This window comes from Oculina patagonica, chromosome 10 (genome assembly GCF_052425735.1).
Source record: "Oculina patagonica isolate OP01 chromosome 10, crgOcupat, whole genome shotgun sequence".
Classification (NCBI taxonomy): Eukaryota; Metazoa; Cnidaria; class Anthozoa; order Scleractinia; family Oculinidae; genus Oculina; species Oculina patagonica.
In genome coordinates this window covers 15,724,106-15,735,946 of record NC_135767.1, presented here as the reverse complement: position 1 = coordinate 15,735,946, position 11,841 = coordinate 15,724,106, and the positions used below count along the sequence as shown (strand labels likewise).

General features: G+C 37.0%; 2 protein-coding genes across 2 annotated transcripts; one reads left to right on the top strand and one right to left on the bottom strand.

Annotated features, from left to right (window-relative positions):
* The first annotated feature begins 2,499 nt into the window (after positions 1-2,499).
* Positions 2,500-4,422, top strand: LOC144628015 (melanocortin receptor 5-like). The gene has a single exon (XM_078486068.1). It carries the CDS (start codon positions 3,241-3,243, stop codon positions 4,153-4,155), a length of 915 nt encoding a protein of 304 aa, XP_078342194.1. The 5' UTR covers positions 2,500-3,240; the 3' UTR covers positions 4,156-4,422.
* A 3,556-nt stretch (positions 4,423-7,978) lies between these two features.
* Positions 7,979-9,005, bottom strand: LOC144629360 (melanocyte-stimulating hormone receptor-like). The gene has a single exon (XM_078487597.1). The coding sequence runs from the start codon at positions 8,970-8,972 to the stop codon at positions 8,052-8,054; it is 921 nt and encodes a 306-aa protein (XP_078343723.1). The 5' UTR covers positions 8,973-9,005; the 3' UTR covers positions 7,979-8,051.
* Positions 9,006-11,841: the final 2,836 nt, after the last annotated feature.

The window sequence follows — 11,841 nt, the reverse complement described above, 5'->3', positions numbered from 1 at the left end:
GCAGTCAACAACTTCAAGTTTCGAATCGAGTAATTCGAGATACAAGGCGAAAAAACAAAGAACTTATCAATCAATTTATTTTTTACAAGACTGTTGGAAGAACAAAGTGTACTATTACTTGTCTTATTTACTACGCTTCAAGAAACACACGTTACCATTGCCGCTTGGGATGTCACGTAATGTGAATGAGCGTGGTGTGACCCTTTGTCACGTCGTTCACGACAAATGCCTTTTTTTCATGCAAATAAAAACCTAGAATCCTACAAGAACAGCAGTTCTAAGACCAAAAGCCTTTCCTTACCGCTAGCAAGATAGGATACTATTTTCATTAAAAAAAAAGAAATGTTGCGAGGAGCACGTGAACTGTCTCTCATCGCTTGTTTACACAACCCTTACTTTTTGTGTAAAGCTTGTGTAAACAACTCAGCGAAAAACTTATTTTCTTTCAATGAGTTCTTTTTTTTAACCTTTTTGGAATAAGAACGTTTCAATAAGCTTTCACAAATAATTTCTTTCTGTTCACGAAATATTCACTTGGAGTCGGTGTTTTGAGAGGCGGCGAAGGACGTTATTTGAACCGACAATTAAATTATTTTGTCGCACGGTTTGGATATATGCATAATCTACGGTTCGATGTTATTTTTATTCTTTTCATGACAATGTTTTAGTTCAGTTCTAAATTCGACATCGGTCTTTTGTTAAATATACTACTTGAGAGAAATGGAGCTGGTGAATTATATCCCGGAGTCCAAGACAAGTAAAACAACATGATCAGCGAACTTGTTTTGATACAACTCGTTGTGCATTCATTGTGTGTGGTAAAGCTGAAATAAATAAATAACCAGACATTTGATTCGTTTTGATATGCGAATCAAAAATGCTCAAGCCGCACAGAAAAACAAACACTGCGGAAAGTGAGTCAAAAGTGTGAAAAAAAAAGAAACGTGACCTACGACCGCAGTTGATCAGCTCATTAGATATGCAGATTTCAGCCGTCGCGATTGTTATTTCACTTTTCATCTTAGCCTGCGTAGCAGGCGTCTGTGTAGTTCGCGCTAGAAACTAACGACGCCTGCCACGCAGGCTATTTTCATCTACGCCACCGCTGCCTTTGAAGTTCTTCCTTGATGTATATTTTCCAGCCACCACGCGCTCTTCAAAAGATGTGTCAAAAAAGGCTTCTAGATTCAAGAATAAAGTGCGACTTACTCCATACTGATCGAATTTCTGGGTTTACTGCCTTGGCTGCCCATCTCACCGAAACTTCGGATTCTCCGATCACTGTCGAAAACTTCGGAAAGCACTAACCCGAGTTATCACGGAAAGTGACCCCCCAATCGGAAAAAACTGCATCACAACAATGTGTAGACTTTCAAGTCCACACAAAAACGGGACACAAGTTTAAGAAAACCAGACCCCTCCCCCGTTGATGTTTCTTTCGAAATGTTAAAAAGAGGATTTACTCTATAATGCTAAAACTTCCAGTGGTTGTTCATTCATCCCTTGCAGAAAATTTGGTATGTCAACCATATATCAATGGTATTAGACGTTCCCATGGCAACAATATAATGATATTTCATTTCATAAGCATTCTAGCTTGATTCTGCATCAATTTCCGTTATTTTCTCACTTTCTTAAATTAAATCCAAGATGGCGGCTCGAATGACGTCACAGCCGACAGAAATTATGTCAACTTGTAGAGTAAGCTGAGGGCTTTCTACACAGGGCAAAATAACCACCCACCCCTTGCTTGTACGTTCGAGGGTTAAACTAGAACTTATCTTTTTTTCTTGTTCTTATCATAGTCACAGGTGGCTGCAAGCTCAAAGAAAAGCAAAGCCTACACTTTCGACTGGTGGAAAATTTTATTAACGACCCCTGACCAGAAAAAAATAAGCAAACATCAACTGAATAAAAGAGTTATTATCGAGATCAAATGGCAAACGTAACGGACAGTGGGAACCACACGACCTTTCAAGAGTTCTTGTGCTCAGTGGTGGTAAACGGAATGCATCAAATTATATTTGTTACAGCATTTAATATCCTTATATCTATCACTGCATTTCTGGGGAATGTTCTGATCATTGTTGCTCTTCCAAAGGTATCGTCCCTTCATCCGCCGTCAAAACTTCTGCTTTATTGTCTTGTTAGCACCGATCTTTCCGTGGGTCTCATCATAGAGCCTATCTACATCACATATCTAATGTCTCCAGAAAACTCCAAACAATGTGTTTATGGTGACTTCTTAACTGAGATTATACCTGTAGTTTTCTGTGGAGTGTCGATAGCGACTCTTACCGCAATAAGTGTAGACAGACTTCTTGCCCTGATGTTAGGGCTGAGTTACAGACATGTGGTAACTTTGGGGCGAGTACGAATCCTTGTAGTTCTGCTTTGGCTTGTAAGCAGTGCTACTGCTTTGACGTATCTTTACAATGATTTTATGGTCAAGATCATTGTCTGCATAGGACTGTTGTTGTGTATAGTAATCTCAACTCAATTCGAATTTGGACCGACCCAAATTTACAAAAGTACGCCTCTTGATTCAGACGCCGTACATTTTGGTCGTTCCGAGGCCGTTCCTAATACAGTTCCAATAAAACCAGTCAAAATAGATTACAATAATTTATGAATTAGGATCGGCACATGAAAAGTACGGCGTCTGAATCAAAGTCATTCCAAAGGCGTTCCACAGGCGAAATTCTCGGCCAAGCCAGGCGGGAAGAACGGGTGAGCCGTTCCAAATTGAAATAGCCGTTCTAATTTGATTCAGACGCCGATCTTTTCACGTACTTAATTCAAGGAATTAGGTTCGGCTCATGAAAAGATCGGCGTCTGAACCGGGCCTGACAGACATAACCAGTTGTTTGTAGCCAACGGCGAAGGGGGATGCACAATAGTCCTTTAAACTTATGTCGCTGTCGACTCAAAATTCGTTAACTCTCGGTATTTCATTTCGTAATGATCCTCAGCGAAAAAAAATCATATAACCCACCAGCACCTGTTTGTTTACCTAAAGTCCGAACTTAATGCTAAAAGCAATTTCCTGACAAAATATTAATTTCCAACCATCAGGGAAGACATCTAAAGCAGTATTATCGCCACCGGACGAGGAAATACGTGTCAACGAGCGCTGAAAATGTCTTCCTGATACGTGCTGGACGTCATAAAGGAGGGTATAATAGACTTAGGAAACGTCAACACTCCTTATTAATAACTACCTGGCAGAAGAGCAAGAAAATGGCGAGCTTAACTGAAAATGTAAACCTCACGAAACGTTTCTGCACCACAGGTCTTAATGGAACACATCAAAAGGTAGTTTTTTCAACACTGAACAGTGCGCTAGCTATGACTGCATTTCTGGGGAATGTTCTGATCATTGTCGCTCTTCAAAAGACGTCGTCGCTTCATCCGCCATCAAAACTTTTGTTAGGATGCCTTGCGAGCACCGATCTTTGTGTTGGACTCATTGCACAGCCTCTTCACGTTGCATTTTTAACGTCTCCAGACCACATCGAACGATGTTATCATCTTAATATCTTATTTAATAGCATCAGCGTAATTTTCGGAGGAGTTTCATTATTTACACTGACTGCAATAAGTGTGGACAGACTTCTTGCTTTGTTGTTGGGGCTAAGATACCGACAGGTGGTAACTTTGAGGCAAATACAGGTCTTTGTTATAGTATTTTGGCTTTCAAGCCTTGCTATTGCAACGATTTTCTTTTTAAACTTTCATATTACTATATCGATCATCTGTATATTAATGTTATTGTGTGTAATAATCTCATCTATTTGTTACACGAAAATCTACCACACACTTCGCCATCGCCAAGTTCAAGTAAAAGGTTATAACGAGCAAGGACGACCAAGCAGAGGAGAAGTTTCACTGAATATGGCAAGATACAGGAAGACAGTGTCTAGTGCATTGTGGGTGCAAATAACATTAGTGGCTTGTTATGTTCCATATGCTATCGTAGCTATATTAGGTATAACAAGAGTACGCACGGTCTTACTTAACCTCGCATGGGAAGCAGCGATATCTTTCGTTATGTTAAACTCAACTTTAAATCCATTTTTGTACTGTTGGAAGATGAGGGAAGTAAGGCAAGCGGTGAAGGACACGATCAGACAGTCTTTCTGTTGCTCAAGTTAACTATTTCCAAGAGGGGATAATCAAAGAGTGGGATTTCCCATGCACCATGATATTTTGTTTTAAAATTAAAGTGTTAATAGTTGCGTGTCATGGTATGATATGCAAAGTTAAGCTACTTTTGACCAAGGTGCCGATCTCGCTCCCACCTCCGTGGAATTAACTACCCAGTGGAATGCGAGACAGTGAATTAAGTAATTCGAATTAACCCACCAGAAAACATTCTTAACTGGAAATAAAAAAAATAGATAAAAATACATCATCATATGAAGAGGCCAGTGGTAGCTCGGGAATTCTTCTCTTAAATTATTTCCCTTATGCTTTATAGAATTTAAAACACATTTTGTAACTTACAAAAATTAAAATTATATTCTTCCTTCAAACTAACGGAAGTTATTCTCTTCAACTAGAATTAGTTTAAAATGTGCAACACAGATAATTTGAAGCAAAATTAAATAAAAAAATTAAGGTTTAAGAATGGTACTGAAAGACATTAGAAAACGATATTATTTTACCCTGTACTTTAAAAAAGGTCTTTGAATATTCCAGTTTTAATACACTAGGTGCCGGATTGTGAGAAAACATTAGTTCTTTTAATTTTTTTTGTTGTGCTATAATATTATAAAAAAGTTACCTAACCCTATTCAGACCGGGCTTTTTTGGATCTTTTCAGAGCGGTTTCCGCTACCCCCACACCCCTACGTAACTTCCAGATTATTTAAGCAATCACGATGAAACTTAGACGATATATAACATGTCCAAAAATCTATCTTTCGATAAATTTCACGTGGGACGATGACGTCACATCACGTGGAAATTACATCATTATGTCAAAACCGCCATGTTGGATCCACCATCTTGGATTTCAAAATTTTTCCAAAACGTCAGAAAACCGCCCAAAATTACTTCTTAAAGCCGTGCAATTAAACGCTAAAAATCTAAAGGGAAATTTTTCATTGATAGGAACACAAAAATGACAATTTCGGGAAAACATGCCTGCCAAAATGCTGTTGCCATGGAATCGTCAAGTTTCCGACACAACAAAACTTCCAAATGGTTCCCAGGTAAAATTTAGATAAACTCATAAACTCGCAAAGTTTGACAGCGTAAATTCAGTTGAATCTTAAAAAAAGTTATAAACGTTCAAAGTCAGCGCGGACACTTTCCACCCCCCCCCCCCCCACCCACTTCCCCACCCCCTCCGCCGGTCTGAATAGGGGAAATGAACATTCCCTCGCGCAAATATTTTCCCTTTAACCCTTCCCGGGTTAAAGGAGCTACTGAAGCTATGACCGAATTTGGTAGGATGGGCGATTGGCTACAGCGAAGTTTCTTCCTGGAATTCGAAAGTCAATAGTAGACCAAAATGCCAGGTGAAGAGAATAGAGGAAGTCAACAACGGCCGTTGTTTTGAAGTGCTAAAAGTTAAAAGAATTATCCTGTTACTGGAAACATGAACTGAATTAGGGAGTCGTTTCAAGAAGTTATTGGTCAACAACAAGTTACATTTCTCACACGATGTGAGTTAAGGGAGGTGGCTTTAACGTATCGAGGTAGGTTTGGCCTTTCTTAATTGTTGCTCGAGTGACTGAACGTTTCTAAGGAAACCATGATTTCAAGAGCTCTATATCCGAAATTTGGTAATTTTTACCCAGTTATGATTATCTGTTGCATCACTTTGGAAATTTTCTGACATTTCTGAAAAATCTTTAAAATCTCAAAGGGCGGAATTTTTTTAAAGGTATGATGTCATTTAGGTGTGAGATGCCGTTGATGATTGATATTTTGCTTCCACGCCTTTTGTGTTTGATAACCAGTCAGTCAATACGTTTAGAGTTCCCCTGGTTAAAAATAACCCCGTAATTAAGATCTCAATTATTTCCAAGAAGTAAGATCTATTTTATTGAAGACAACTTTCGTTTCGTTTACAGATTTAATCTTTGTATCATGGTAACACATTAAACTGTTAGAAGAATAGCCGTCTGAGTTAATATATCATGGTATAATATTTTGAGTTTTTTTTAGTGTCTTATTTGATAATATTTTTTATTGATAAATTAATGTAATATTAATTTTGAATGTAAAAAATGAATTAATATCATAGCTGAGTTAATATATCATAGTATAATATTTTGAGTTTTGTCTAGTGTCTTCCTTACTATAACTTTTTTGTTGATAAACTAATGTAATATTCATTTGGATTGTAAATAAATCAATTGATATCATAGGTGACAAATTACTCCTTAATTATAGTGCGAAATTCCAAGAGTCAATTTATAATTTCGCATGTGAAACTACAAAATTGCCATGGCAACGTAGTTTCGGTCAAGATGGCGTCCAGGTTAAAAATTGTTCAAAACTTAACACATTTTCGCTTGAATTTCATCGAGGCCGGTAAGCCTAGGCCATGAAATAAACCATTGATGATAGTTTATATTTCAAAACTTCACAACGACTTCAAGACATAAAGCCAATTACATAAATAGCATCGGGCGGATTTTTTTTAGCGTTTCACACGGCCGCCGTTTTCAGTTAATTCAATACGAACTAAAGCCAATAATGTGAAGAATATTTGACATTTGATTCAAGTTTGAAATTTTTTATAAAAGGCAAAAAGTATTCTAAAGAGGCTTCTTCGAAGAATAAAAAAATTGCGACCTTTAGCCAAAGTGTATACTTTCAACTTTTCAAAGCTTGTTGTTCTAGATACAGTATACGAGTAAAAAACCCACGATTGGAAGCGTAATTTGCACCCATGATATTAAAATGTAATCAGGAGGTACACTCGTGAAACTGGAAAATAATTTAACTAGTGTTTGTCAAAATTCGTATAATTTTCTTCACCTTAAGGCTCGGAAAATTATTTTAATTTTTTAAAAAACGCGTGTGAAATTATTTTCAAATTTGACTCTTCACCATTACATTTATTTAGCAATCATTTAATAATTGTATAAATAACACTGAATGACCGGTCCGGGGGAAACATCGAGATTCGAAGGAAACAAAATTAACTTGTTTCCCGAGGAAACGTTCATTAAGTGTTCAAACATTTTAAAACAACAAAAATTTCTTCATAATGACTTACTGTACGTTTTAAAACTGGGGTATCCAAAGACCTTTTTATAAATTATAGGTTAGATTCATTTTTTACTCTATTAGATTAATAACGATATTGACAATTACGACCTCTAAGATGTTTTGTAATTTTCTGATGTCTTCCATTTCAATTCTTAAATCATAACTTCCTGACTTAATTTTGCTACAAATTGTCTTTATCGCGCATTTTAAATTAATTCTTATTGAATAGAGTTACTTCAATTAGTTTGAAGGAAGAATACGATTGTAAATTCTGTTTGATTGAATAGCTACAAAATGTGTGTTAAAGTCTAAGAAATAGCAAGGAAATAACTTGAGAGAAGAATTCCCACAAACTTCCACGGGATAGAAATCACGCTTTGTCTAAATATCGATTTTTTGAAGATGTGCGGAACACTTTTGAAAAATTAAGCCTTAACTTTTCAAATTGCAATCTATTCATCCGAGCCATCCGCAGCCAAAGATAATTGTTTACAGTTTCACTGCTCTAATATAACAATTTAAATAAAAAAAAATGTACCATTATTTTAAGTTTTGTAATAACACAAATCTGAATTTTGGCTATTCAAAAATTTGGTCAAATCCGTGACAACGCCCCAATGCTTTCTGGTGGGTCAAATCGAGTTAAGTGATTTACTGCCTCGCATTCCACCAGCTAGTTTATTGCACAGTAGTGGTGTCGAGGTCTGAGCCTCGATAAGAAGTTGCTTAACGTGGCATGTCACACCAAGGAACGCGACTAGTACTACACATTTCAAAACAAAATATCATGTGGCACGGGAAATCCCCCTCTTTTGAAAGAGTTAACTTGAGGAACACCAAAACTGTCTTATCGTGCTGTTCACCTCTTGCCTTATTTCCCTCATCTTCCAACAGTACAAAAATGGATTTAAAGTCGAATTTAACATAACAAGAGATATCGCTGCTTCCCATGCGAGGTTAAGTAATCCCGTGCGCACTCTTGTTATACCTAATATAGCTACGATAGTATACGGAAGGTAACAGGCCACTAATGTTATCTGAACCCACAATGCACTAGACACTGTCTTTCTGTATCGTGCTATATTCAGTGGAACTCCTCCTCCGTTCGGTTGTCTTTGATCATTACGCATACAATCTTGTAACTGAGCTTGGTGATGGCGAAGCGTTAGATAGATTTTCGTGTAACAGAGAGAGGAGATTATTACACACAATAACATTAATATACAGATGATAGATATAGTAATATGAAAGTTAAAAAAGAAAATCATTGCAATAGCAAAGCTTGAAAGCCAAGATACTATTATAAAGACCTGTACTTTCCTCAAAGTTACAACCTGTCGGTATCTAAGCCCCAACAACAAAGCGAGAAGCCTGTCTACACTTATTGCAGTTAGTGTGAATAAAGACACTCCTCCGAAAATTACACTGATGCTATTAAAAAGGATATAAAGATAGTGACATCGTTCGGAGTGTTCTGGAGACGTTAAAAAGGCAACGTAAAAAGGTTGAGCAATAAGACCAACACAGAGATCGGTGCTCGCAAGGCATCCTAACAGACGTTTTGATGGCGGATGAAGAGACGACACCTTTTGAAGGGCAACGATGATCAGAACATTGCCCAGAAACGCAGTCATAGCTTGAATACTATTTAGTACTATAATAAATATCTTTAGACGTGTTCCATTTAGACCTGTCGTGCAGAGACTTTTCGTGCTGTTTCCTATTCCAGTAAAGTTTTCCATTTTCTTGCTCTTCTATCAGCTCCTTATAAGAAGTGTTAAGTTTATGTTTCCAAGTTTGTTTATCACCTCCTTTTTGACCTCCAGCACGTATATATCAGGAAGACTTTTTCGGCGCTCGGTTACATGTATTTCCTCGTCAAATGGCGATAATACTGGTTTAGATGTCTTTCCTGATAGCCTGAAATTAATATTTTGTCATACAATTGCTTTTAGCATGAAGTTGGGACCTTGCGTAAACAAACAGGTGCCGGTGGGATAAATGAAAGGCATAAAAATACTTGATTAGAACTTAAAGAACTTAATAATGATTTTTGCTTAAGGATCTTAAGAAATGACATACCTGAGAATTTACGAATTTTTAGTCGACAGCGACATAAAGGACGATTATGCATCCTTCTTTGTCGTTGGCTACAAACAACTCGTGCGTAATGTCCGTTCTTTTTACAGGGGTACCCAACAGACCGTTTCGGTGATATCTGTTCAGAAGACCCATAATCGCCTACGATTTTCCGATTTAAGTGTGATGAAAAACTGGGAATTTTTTTAGCTGAAACTTTCATCGTGACATGGGAAAAGTAATGCCTATTGTTCTCGGAGAGAGAAAAATGTCGTTTTAGGTACGAAAAAAGCTATTCGGTTAATAATATTTCGTTCCCTGAAAACGTTGAAATTGACGAGAGGGAAATAACGACTTCCATACCTTGTTTTGGTTGTCGATGATCAAAGTTTTTCCAACCTTGAATTCTCCCCAAAGAGCTGGAGTCGCAGTTAAGAGGAAGATTAAGTTTGTTTCGCATTAACAATGGCAAACGACTTTCGCAACTCGCAGCTGTTGGAAAACCTTGTCAAATACGTCAAACATCATCCCACGAGATCAATTAATGTTATTGATCTAGCATTTTATATGTAAACATGCTTAAATCAAAACGCAATTTAAATTTAAAATATCAAGACCTTTTACGCCAAAGCTAAACAATACCTTATAATTCCAATACGGAATTATAAGATTACTGTTCTTGTACAGGGATCAAGCTGATGATCCACAACGGCTTCGATCATGGTTTTAATGACGCCTCGTGAACAGTTTTTTGAGGGGTTCCGTTGCAAAATTTTGATCAAGTAAATTTTTCACTTAATTTACCTGCGACTTTTCTCTGGAGTCATGTCAATAAATCCTTGAAATGTGTGTTTTAAGGTCAAAACAAAATAATGCATCATGCATTCTGATCTTAAAATTTCATTTTAAATGGTGAATTCCAATTTTAAGCGATAAATATAATGTTTTTACTGGAAGAGGAAATGGTTATACTGTAGCATTAATCAAAAATGTAAAAAAAAAAACATTTTGTGACAAAAAATGTATCATTTGCTCAATGTTAATAATGCGAATTTCACGGTACTTTAAACTTGGAAAACAAGACATAAGCTGTCAGCATTTCTTAAATTTTTATTAACGTAACACCTCCTTTTAGCAATATTTGTTTTCCTTTTTTTTTCTTCACAGAAAGAAAAGTACTTTAAAATTCTATGCCAGAATGTATATTTAGAAAAAAAAAATATCTAATTTTTATTTCTCAGCAGCAATCGATGTTAAACAAATGGGAAGAATAACTTACAGACTATGGAAGTGACACACCTCCAGTTAAATAAAATGGCTAAAAATTTAATTATGTATCGTCAAAGCTAAATTCCTCCTGCCATCTCACCCATGCTATTCAGATACAGCTTATTCGAGAAAGGTTGTCGGAAAAAAGCACAAAAGTGCACGCGACAAGACTAAAGGTAGTGTGGGTAGGAGTAGAGAGCCACTGCACGTGCTGAACACTAATAAGATTGCGACAAGACAAACGCGAATTTGCATGTTTTCTTTCTCTTCAGGCATGTGGAAACAAGGTACTTTAGCCACCCTTAATTTAAGAAGAATTTCCTGCAAAACTCAATCAAATGCGACAGAAAAAGTAAAGCTACAGAAAAAAACCTTCTGAGAGGAAAAAAAATCTTCACGTGCAAAAATACAAATTTGTTCCTAACATTTTATAACATTTTTTTTTTGTTAGCGTCTAAAGATCTAGCTGTTGTTTATGGATCGCCATAAAAGTCTTTTGCAATAAACTTCGAGATTTTATTCGAACTTGATAACGTTTTATTTGAACTAAGTTCTTTATATAAAGCAATTGTATCGTGAACTACTTCGTATGAAATGCGATCTAAACATTGTTGTCTTTGCTTCTAAGGCCCCGTTTACACGGGTCCGGACAAATTTTTGCACGGACAAAAACTTGCACGGTTCCACCTTGCGTTTATACGGGACCGGCGGAACTGGACGAATTTTTGAACGGCTAAGTGTGCAAGCTTGGGACCTGAAAAAAGCAGGTCAAATTTTTGACCGGCACGGTTCCATATTTCGTACGGACTCGTGTAAACACCCGAACCGTGCAACTTTTTGCACAGATAGCGCGGTTAAGGCCTGGAATCTAGTTATATTTTGCCTGGTTGCTTAGCAAAAATGAAACATTTTGTTGCATTATGCCCCTATTTTGTTACATTTTGTTTTAAAAATTTAAAAATTTGAGGCAAAAGAAACCCAGAAAGCAGTTCACAGATATGAGAAGACGAGCGGCGGCAGCCTGCATCGCTATTTTGGCGGGATTAGCTGGGCTTTTGTCGAACACGTTGCTGCAAATGGCCATTGTTTCCCATCTTCGTCGATCGAGGCATCGTGGATCGATTCCCCTGCTTTTCTTGCTTTGTAGTCTATAACTACATTAAGCAACAATTTAATTTCTTCATCAGACCACGTAAAGTTCTTGTCTGCCGCTTCTGCCGCCATGTTTAATTTGCCGCGTGCTGCATTAGCTGCAACATGATT